The sequence below is a fragment of the Lipotes vexillifer genome, unplaced genomic scaffold, assembly GCF_000442215.2.
Source record: "Lipotes vexillifer unplaced genomic scaffold, Lipotes_vexillifer_v1.1 scaffold39, whole genome shotgun sequence".
In the NCBI taxonomy this organism is placed as follows: domain Eukaryota; kingdom Metazoa; phylum Chordata; class Mammalia; order Artiodactyla; family Lipotidae; genus Lipotes; species Lipotes vexillifer.
The window spans coordinates 636,508-646,901 of NW_006787038.1; the positions used below are offsets into that span (position 1 = coordinate 636,508).

At 46.2% G+C, this 10,394-nt stretch overlaps 1 protein-coding gene across 3 annotated transcripts in view; it reads left to right on the top strand.

The window, feature by feature from the left end:
* LOC103072862 (acyl-coenzyme A thioesterase 1) overlaps positions 1–9,580 on the top strand; it is a 24,046-nt gene extending 14,466 nt beyond the window's left edge. Inside the window, exons 3-5 of one of the 3 annotated variants that reach the window (XM_007459711.1) lie at positions 561–1,067; positions 5,853–6,055; positions 8,704–9,309. In XM_007459711.1, the coding sequence (XP_007459773.1) occupies positions 611–1,067; positions 5,853–6,055; positions 8,704–9,309 (1,266 nt within the window). In that variant the 5' untranslated portion in view covers positions 561–610. Of the gene's footprint in view, positions 1–433; positions 1,068–5,852; positions 6,056–8,703 lie in introns of those variants that run through there. The other 2 variants (XM_007459710.1, XM_007459712.1) reach the window with 2 other exon arrangements.
* Positions 9,581–10,394: the final 814 nt, after the last annotated feature.

The window sequence follows — 10,394 nt, forward strand, 5'->3', positions numbered from 1 at the left end:
GGGGGCGGGGGCAGAGGCCGGGGCCGCCCCGGTCGGCCCGGGGCCCGCGTCGGAGCCAGTCGGGCGGCTGGCTGCAGGAGCCGGCGGCCGCCGCACGCTCCTACATCATGGAGGCCCCGGGGTCCGGCCGGCGCGCCCTGCCCTATTACATTAATTTTGGAGACTGGACACTTTGTTAAGTGCCAGGTTCCTTCAGGGGAAGCCCGGTCCAGCCCACGCTGCACGAGCCAATGAGCTTCTGAGAGGCAAAACTAGGAAAATTCTTCCCAACATAAAGTTGCTGTGTGTCTGCTTTCGCTCTTGCTTTTAAAGTTCGGCCACTGACTGGCAGGACTTCGCGGCCCTCCGAAGATTTATAGCAGGCTGCTCGGCCCCATTAGGCCTTAGGCTGCAGATAGGCAGCCTGTCGCTAGAGGGACTCTAGTTTCTAACCTTCTTCACAGCCTTCTTGAGTTGACCCGAGATCTGAAAAAGGCGCAAAATGGTGGTCTCATTTCCGGCTCTCCTGCGACCCTTCCGACTCTGTCGATGGGACCCGACACCCTGGGCGCGATTGGCAGGGCCTACAAAGCTGAGGACCGGTGACCCAAACTCTTGGGCCCCTGCCAGGATGGCGGCGACGGTGACGCTGGAGCCCGCGGGCCGCTGCCGCTGGGACGAGCCGGTGCGCATCGCCGTGCGCGGCCTGGCCCCGGGACAGCCGGTCACGCTGCGCGCGTCCCTGCGCGACGAGAAGGACGAGCTCTTGCCAGCCCACGCGCGCTACTGCGCCGACGCCCACGGCCAGCTGGACCTCGAGCGCGCGCGCGCGCTGGGCGGCAGCTTCACGGGCCTGGAGCCCATGGGGCTCCTCTGGGCTCTGGAGCCCGAGAAGCCCTTGCTGCGGCTGGTGAAGCGGGACGTGCAGACGCCCTTCGCCGTGGAGCTGGAGGTGCTCGATGGCCATGACCCGGAGGCCGGAGGGCTCCTGGGCCGGGCGGTGCACGAGCGTGACTTCCTGGCTCCCGGGGTGCGGCGCGAGCCCGTACGGTCGGGCCGGGTGCGCGCCACGCTCTTCTTGCCGCCAGGTAAGCCCCCTGCTTCCCTGTTTATCTTGTCTGTGAGAGAGAAAGGCAGTAAGTAGGTAGCTCCCAACATTCCGAAGGTCTGTGGGGCCTGAAAATTTCGAGGAGACAAGAATGGAACGTAAGGCTGGCTGGGGAGGTGGCTCTGCTGCTCCAAGACAGAGGTCAGAACGAAGACATCGCAAGGAAAGGGTAAAGACAGTTGTAATAAAAAAAAAAAAAGTATAAGGAGTTTCCAGTTTTTAAAGTTTTCTTTCTAAAGTTTCTCAGTTTTATAACTTTCCTTCTAACTCCCAGAGTATATTAAGATTTAAGAAAATTACCATGAAGGAAGAAGGCCTCTTGCTATCCACTGGAAAATCTTCTGAATTATTGGTTAATTTTACCATTACATAAAAAGCAACAGGCCAATGAAAAAGTTAAAAGATGCTTATCCTGATTAGGATCAGGGAAATGCAAAGTAAAACTAAACACTACACTCAACACCCTCAAAATTTAGAAGTCTAACATTACCAGTTTTTGACCAGTATGTGGAGGAAAAGGAACTCCCATACACTGCTAAAAGGAACACAGAATCCGCCTGCCAATTCAGGGGACATGGGTTCAAGCCCTGGTCCAGGAAGATCCCACATGCCGCAGAGCAACTAAGCCTGTGCGCCACAACTACTGAGCCTGCGCTCTAGAGCCCGTGAGCCACAACTACTGAAGCCCGCGTTCCACAACAAGAGAAGCCTCCACATTGAGAAGCCCATGCACTGCGAGGAGTAGCCCCTGCTCACCGCAACTAGAGAAAGCCCACCAGCAGCAACAAAGACCCAACGCGTCCAAAAATAAATAAAATAAATATTTTTTTTTAAAAAGGAACACAATTATTCATCTACTCTGGAAAAAATTGCTTTTACTTATAAAGTTGACTGTCATTCTACTCCTGGTGCACCAATAGGTATTTATGTTTGTAAGAGCAAAAACAACTGGAAACAGCCTAAATGTCCATCAGCAATAAAACTATATTTATAGCACAAAAGTGATTGAAATATAGTCACAAGAATCAAGGGACTTCCCTGATGGTCCAGTGGTTAAGAATCCGCCTTCCAATGCAGGGGACACGGGTTCGATCCCTGGTGAAGGAACTAAGACCCCACATGCCACAGGGCAACTAAGCCCGCATGCCACAGCAACTAAGACCCCACACAGCCAAAAATAAACAAATATTTTTTAAAAACCAAGAATCAAAATGGATGAACCTCAAAAACAGTGTTGATGGAAACATCAAGTCCTCAAAGAACACATTCAGTATCATTACATTCAGATAAAATTCAAAAAATAGGCAAAATAAACAAAATGCCATTTAAGGAATACTTACAAGTAGTAAGACTGTAAAGAAAATCAAGAGATTGATAAAATTCAGAATAGTGGAAAGTGAGGGAAGGGGAACAGGTACTGACAGGGCTTTGATGGTTAGTACTGAATTATTAAAGTTCTGCATATAAAGTATTTGCCTTATAAATAGTCCTTAAAATTTGCACATTAAATACAAACTTTTAATGTAAATAGTGAAAATGTAACATAACTAGCCTTATACACAGTAGGTAGCTTTTTTTTTTTTGCGGTATGCGGGCCTCTCACTGTCGTGGCCTCTCCCGTTGCGGAGCACAGGCTCCGGACGCGCAGGCTCAGCGGCCATGGCTCCCGGACCCATGTCCCCTGCATCGGCAGGCGGACTCTCAACCACTGCGCCACCAGGGAAGCCCGTAGGTAGCTTTCTGAGTCTAGCATAATGTATTTGAGATTCATTCCTGTTGCTCCATATATTGGTAGTTCCTTCTTCTTGTGTCTTAGAAGTTTCCCATTAGATGGATGTGGCACAGTTTGTTTATTCTTTCGCCAGTTGGAGGACATTTGGGTTTCAGGTCTTTGGAGGTTAAGAATAAAGTCACTGGAAACGCTTGCATCCAAGTTTTTGTGTGAACACAAGTTTTCATTTTTCTTGGGTAAATACCAGGGAGTGAGATTGCTGGGCCATAACCTAAGTGTATGTTTAACTTTATAAGAAATTGTAAGCTGTTTTCCAAAGTGATTGTATCATTTTGCACCCCCACTGTTGCCCTTAAAAATAAAAGTTAGTTATTTGACTAACAAAAATGGGTTAATTTGGGAATAGCAGAGAATTGCAAATTGGAACAAGCAAGCTACGGCTAAAACCATAGGCAAGTGCAACAAAGCAAGGAGAAGAATGCTATTTTATGGAGAAAAAGGAGGAAGCTGGGAGGGGCTGTTTTGAGCAAAAGTCTATCAGAGAAAAGAGAGTTTGGTATAATGGTGATTTTTCATTGTTGAGTTGTTGGGGTAGTCAGTTTCTTGGGGGGGAGGCCATTTACATTGTTTGCTGTTGGGGCCTGTAGTTGATGATTCTTTCCCGTTGATGTAATTGACAATTCTTCCTATAATTGACATGGAGTGGTACTGCAGGAAAGCTCCCCAATTCTGTCCTCCTTACTCCATTCTAGTGAGGTTTCCCTTTATTAGTTTTCACATTTCTCCCTTTTAATCACGATCTTTCTCCAAAACCATCGATGATCAAGAGTCAGTGGAGCGGCTTTTTGTCCTTCTGTGTCAGGAAGGACCTTTCCTGGGTGTCATGTCCCTTGTTAGAGGGAAACTGCACAGAGTGGAAACCTATTGATGTCACATTTGAGTAACAAGGAGGAGTTGGAGGGAGAACTTTCAGGAACTTTCCATCTATAGTCCATATTTCTCAAGACCCTAAGAACTAGAGATCATCTCTTTTGGTATATATCATTTTTACAGAGGTTTGACAGGAAACAAGTATAGAATCAAAAGTAACATGACAATTCCAAATTGTATGATGATTCTAAACCAGGATCCTAGGCCTGAAGATAGCCAACTGAAAAAATATTTATTGGCACTTACTCTGATTTCGGGGAGAAAAGTTCTCCCTACTGAGGCGAACCCAGAGCCATGGATGCCTCCTGGAAGTCCCCGTTTAAAGCGGCCAGGAAAGCAAAATAGACTAGCGAATACAACAAGGGCATAGTGAATCTAAAACAGTTAACCAAGTGCATTCAGGAAGGTACAGTGCAGGCATAAACATGAGGCAACAGCTAATGAACTCTTCATGAAGATAGCAAAACTTCAAAGACATTTTAAAACAGTATTCTTACCTTAAAAGAACTATTTGTAACCAAATGTGTTATTACTGGCATAGCATGTGAGATTGCAAGTTCAGTTACCCTGAATTTGGATAAGAATCCAGAGTCAGTTAATAGTCCAGATGAAAAGACTAATGTGAATCCTGAACTTTCTAACAGTACTGGCCCTGACATCTTAGCAAAGCTGTCTGGTCAGATGCCGTGTGCTTCAATTCTGGGAAATCTTTATTTTCAGGTCATCCTATGATGTGAGGTCCAGTGAGGGTTTGGTGCTTTTTTTAGATGTGTCATGTAAATGAAGAGTCTGTTCCCTGGAGTTTGGCAGCACAAGGGTTGGTTAGCAGTACTTGAAAGGGGCCTTCCCCGTGGGGTTAAAAAAGTCTTTCTGGAGGTGTCTTTTTCAAGAGGAAATCTCCAGAATACAAGGTATGATGCTTAAGGTCTTCATCTCCTGGGATTGCTCTGTGACAAGATTGCTCTACCAAAGCATGATTATTTTTAATGGAAGCAGCTAGGTCTTTACAGTATGAAATATACCTCCTTTTATCAGCTGTGAATCAAAACAGGCAGGGGCCAGGTGCATTGGATGTCTTGTGACTATCTCAAAGGGTGAGAGTTTATTGAGTTCCAAAGGGGGTGGATCTGAGATTTAGAAGGACCAACGGCAATGCTTTTGGCCAAGGTATTTGGAGGGTCTGTACGAATTTTGCCAATTTAGTCTTTTAAAAAAATTTTATTTATTTATTTATTGGCTGTGTCGGATCTTAGTTGTGGCACTTGGGATCTTTGTTGCGGCATGCAGACTTCTTAGTTGCAGCATGTGGACTGTTAGTTGCGGCATGCATTCGGGATCTAGTTCCCTGACCAGGGATTGAATCCCCCTGCATTGGGAATGCGGAGTCTTACCCACTGGGCCACCAGGGAAGTCCTGCCAATTGAGTCTTTGCTGTTGTTGTTGTTGTTCTTTTGGCTGCACTGGGTGTTCATTGCAGGCTCTAGAGCACAGGCTCAGTAGTTGTGGTGCACGGGCTTAGTTTTAGTTGCTCTGCGGCATGTGGGATCTTCCCGGACCAGGGCTTGAACCCATGTCCCCTGCATTGGCAGGTAGATTCTTAACCACTGCACCACCAGGGAAGTCCCTTTAAATTATTATTATTTTTTTTTATTTATTTTTTTTGCAGTACGTGGGCCTCTAACCGCTGCAGCCCCTCCCGCTGTGGAGCACAGGCTCCGGACGCGCAGGCCCAGCAGCCACGGCCCACGGGCCCAGCCACTCCACAGCATGTGGGATCTTCCCGGACCGGGGCACGAACCCGTGTCCCCTGCATCGGCAGGCGGACCCCCAACCACTGCACCACCAAGGAAGCCCTAAATTATTTTTAACCACAAAAATAGTACATGCTCTTTGTAAAACTCTGTGGTGCTTTGAGGCCCCAGGTATAGTGGGGAATGTGGGTTTAGCCTATGCCACAGTCTGGATCTTTGAAGACCAGAGCCGTTCAGCATTTCTGATTGTCAACAGAAAACTCTGACATCACCAAATAGGTAAAAATGGCTTTTGACGCCACTGCAAAGAGTTTCAAGTATAGTTTAGTTTTGTGTTTTGTTTCTTCCCAAGGACCTGCACCCTTTCCTGGGATTGTGGACATTTCTGGAACTGGACGTGGCCTTCCGGAATATCGAGCTAGTCTGCTGGCTGGGAAGGGTTTTGCTGTGATGGCTCTGGCTTATTATAACTATGAAGACCTCCCCAAGAGCATAGAGAACCTCCACCTGGAGTACTTTGAAGAAGCTTTGAACTACCTGCTTAATCACCCTCAGGTTGGAACTTCCTCTAATTTTTATGTTCTGCGTATCAGTTCTCCTCTTAAATGCTCTTGGTTTTCACAGAACTTGACAAATTCATGACAGCCCTTTCCTGCCCCCAACACACACTACCTTTCATAGTTGCTTTTCCCAGACAGTTTCCATGCAGTTAGATGTTGTAATAGATTTCCTGCTAGTAAAGATGTCCTAGTTGGAATTATGGAATTTTAAATTCCAGTATTTTATACTATTTCATTACAAGCCCAAACACATTGAGAACCCTGGGTTTGACACAGGAAGTAGAGGAAAAGGGGAAGGAGATCAGTGTCTCTAGTTTAAATGTTTGTGTTTAATAAACCTCTCCTCCATGTGCCCCTCTGAGAGCAGAGGATTCAGTTTTAAAGAAGAACCTGGTGACAAAGAACCTAGGTAGTACGGAGCGTTTGGAGGGCTCAGGATATCAGGGGATTAGAAGATAGACCTTGCTTATTCTATAATTCAATCAGAGCTCAAGGGGGATGGAAGTGCTGGAGCTCTTAGAAAATGTGATGGGGTGTAGTGCAACCAGCACAATATGTTTGATAGAGAAAATTTGAGGTTTGATTTTGCCACTTAACTAGCTTCATGAGCTTGGGGCCTCTGTTTCTTCCTCTCAAAAGTCGGGATGACAGTAATATCCCATTCCGAGTATCTTTATGAGAAATAAGTGGCTGAAAACAGTTAAGGGTGCTCTTGCAGAAACCATAACAACAACAACAACAAAAGTGCTGTTGAGAGGTCAATAAAAAGGCATTTGTAACAGAAGAGTTTGGTAATTGACAAGAAGAGTCCTTAGGGAATAGGGCAAACCCAAAGTACCCTGGAGGGGATTGAGTAGAAAATGAAGAAAGAAAATAACTACAAAGTTTCCCACAAGTTTTGCTGTGAAAGGGAGTAGAAAACTGGGGCAGAGTGGATTTAAGCTCAAAGGATTGTTATTAAAATGTAAGAGGTACTAGAGCTTGGGGTACACTGATGGGGATGAGCCAGTAGAGAGGAAAGTTATGAAGGAGAGAGAGAAGGAGGAAGTAATTGCAGGAGCAAAGTCCCTGAGGATGAGAATAGATGGGATCCCAAGCACAAGCAGAGGGTGGCCTTGAATTAGAGATACTTTGGAAACAGGAGGGAAGGAGGAGAGCCTGATTCATGCAGAACTAAGTAGACTTGGAAGGGAAAATTGAGGACAAGTTCCTACCTGATAGCTTCTATTTTTAGTGAAAGGTAATAGGGGTTAAAGGGGCTTACAGAGGTAGGAGACAAGGTGGAATGGCCTTTTGGAGAAGTGGAAAGCAAACATCAGGGAAGCAGGATTGAGGGGCAATATGGATGCTTATTTGAAATTTGTGGTCATGACATGAAAGTAAGATCTGTCCGGGGCTTCCCTGGTGGCGCGGTGGTTGAGAGTCCACCTGACGATGCAGGGGACGCGGGGTTCGTGCCCCGGTCCGGGAAGATCCCACATGCCGCGGAGCGGCTGGGCCCGTGAGCCATGGCCGCTGAACCTGCGCGTCCGGAGCCTGTGCTTTGCAACGAGGGAGGCCGCGGCAGCGAGAGGCCCGCGTACCGCAAAAAAAAAAAAAGATCTGTCCGCACGAGCATATATATATTTTTTAAATTAATTAATTTTTGGCTGTGTCGGGTCTTTATTGCTGCGTGCAGGCTTTCTCTAGTTGTGGCAAGTGGGGCTACTCCGTTGCGGTGCTCAGGCTTCTCATTGCGGTGGCTTCTCTTGTTGAGGTGCATGGGCTCTAGGCACACGGGCTCAGTAGTTGTGGCTCGCGGGCTCTAGAGCACAGGTTCAGTTGTTGTGGCGCACGGGCTTAGCTGCTCCGCGGCATGTGGGATCTTCCTGGACCAGGGCTTGAACCCGTGCCCCCTGCATTGGCAGGCGGATTCTTAACCACTGCACCACCAGGGAAGCCCAACAAGCATGTATTTTTTTCTCCAGCAGTGTTCATTTGCACAAATGCAGGCCTGGAGGAAGTGAATAACAGGTGCTAAGTGAGGTTATCACTTTTCTAGGCGAGTAGGACCAAAGGGAGAGAGGTATTAAGGGAGTTAGGAGTGTTTGCAGGGGAGCGATAATAACGATGAAGCTTGAAATCTAAGCTTGAAATCTAAGCCGGATGAGGTGAGAAGTGAGAAAATGAGAGGTACTGATAGGGAAAAAATGGTAGTCAGTGTCTCAAAGAGGTGGGAGTGGGCAGTACTAGAATTGCTAAACTGGAGGTAAATAAGTTGGTGATTAGAGAGTAGAATGCTTGAAGCTGATGTTTTGGAGATGATGTACTTATTGATGACTTGACTTAGGTTATGACAATGGGAGTGTGTGTCTGAGGTCGGGGAGAGAAAAAGATAATGGGAGGTTTGGAGGTCAAGGAACTGAGAGGCCAAAGCATTTAGTTGTCATCCACATGGTTGAAGACACCAGGAATGGTGATGGAGAAATTGTGGGAAGCAAGGTGGAGAGGAAGGATAAGTCAGTATCCCAAGGCTGCAAACCCTGATAAGTGGGAGAGCCCAGATCCACGCTCAGTTCTAACCGACTCTCAAGTCCAGGCGCTACTCGCCACACTGCACTTGTTCATGGACTCATTCTCCTTTTCCCTTTGGCCTTTTCTCAGGTAAAGGGCCCAGGGGTAGGGCTGCTTGGGATTTCCAAAGGAGGCGAACTCTGCCTCTCCATGGCCTCGTTCCTGAAGGGCATCACCGCGGCTGTCATAATCAATGGCTCTGTGGCCAGTGTCGGTGGAACCTTACACTACAAGGGTGAGACACTGCCGCCTGTGGGTGTCAGCCGAAGTCGACTCAAGGTGACCAAAGATGGACTAGCAGACATTTTGGATGTCCTGAACAGCCCTTTGGAAGGACCTGATCAGAAGAGCTTCATTCCTGTGGAAAGGGCTGAGTGTGCCTTCCTGTTCCTTGTGGGTCAGGATGACCACAACTGGAAGAGTGAATTCTATGCTAATGAGGCCTCTAAACGCTTGCAGGCCCATAGTAAGGCGAAGCCCCAGATCATCTGTTACCCAGGGGCGGGACACTACATTGAGCCTCCTTACTTCCCCATGTGCCGGGCTTCCCTGCACACCTTGGTGGGCAGTCCTGTCATCTGGGGAGGGGAGCCCAGGGCTCATGCCAGGGCCCAGGTGGATGCTTGGCAGCAGCTCCAGACTTTCTTCCACAAACACTTGGGTGGGGAAAAGGGGACAATCCCAGGAAAGCTGTAATCGTTTATCCCGGGAACAGCTGCCACAATTAGTGTATATGTGTAGTTTTTTTCTTTTAAATAATTACTTCAGTGTTAAAGTGAATGCACCAAGAAATTTTCAAGATATTTATAAATTACATACTTTGTCAGTTGTTTGGGAGGAGAGTGATTCTACAGAAAACACAACAGATGGAGGAAGCATTGCCCTTTAGTGCCTAACAACACACAACCGACAAGACTTTAGCTCTGAAAGGAAAAGATTAATACCTGGTACACAATTGGTGCTCAGTTATTATTATTATTATTATTATTTTTTTTTTTTGCGATACGCGGGCCTCTCACCGCTGTGGTCTGGAGCACAGGCTCCAGACGCGCAGGCCCAGCAGCCATGGCTCACCGGCCCAGCCGCTCCGCGGCATGTGGGATCCTCCCGGACCGGGGCACGAACCCGTGTCCCCTGCATCGGCAGGCGGACTCTCAACCACTGCGCCACCAGGGAAGCCCTCAGTTATTATTTGAATAATTTATTATTGATTTTGTTTAATAATTAATTTATAAATAAATGATTACCTACTGTGGAAGAAAAGCATATAAAATATCAAAAATATTATCACATCTGAGTTTCTAATTTAAGAATGGAAGTGAACATCTTAGCTGTAAATTACTATACTAGTTATAGAACTACTTAGATGAAAAAAAATTACTAAAAATTTTCAAAGCAAGTATGGTTTTTGTTCTTTGATATCTTCTCCTTGAATGAGTAAGCATTCTCCTCATGCAAGTGTATTTTAAGTTATTTTTGTATCTTCACATATGGACCTTTGTGATCTATTTATTTTGAAAGCTGGTAAAACATTTAGATGAATTTCATAAGTGACTTTAATAATGATTAGCATGCAAATAAATGATTCAGTTTTGTACCACTTGATATAAATAGTTCCATATTAAACTTACTGAACTTTTCTAAAGTTTAATGTGTTTAAAATAAAAAACACCTTAATTTGTGATATGGTGTTCCAGTTCCTCAACTTTCTTTTTCAGTAAAGCAATTCCTGACAGGTGTTTTTTCTTGAAATTCAAAAACAGTACAGAACTCTTTGTTTT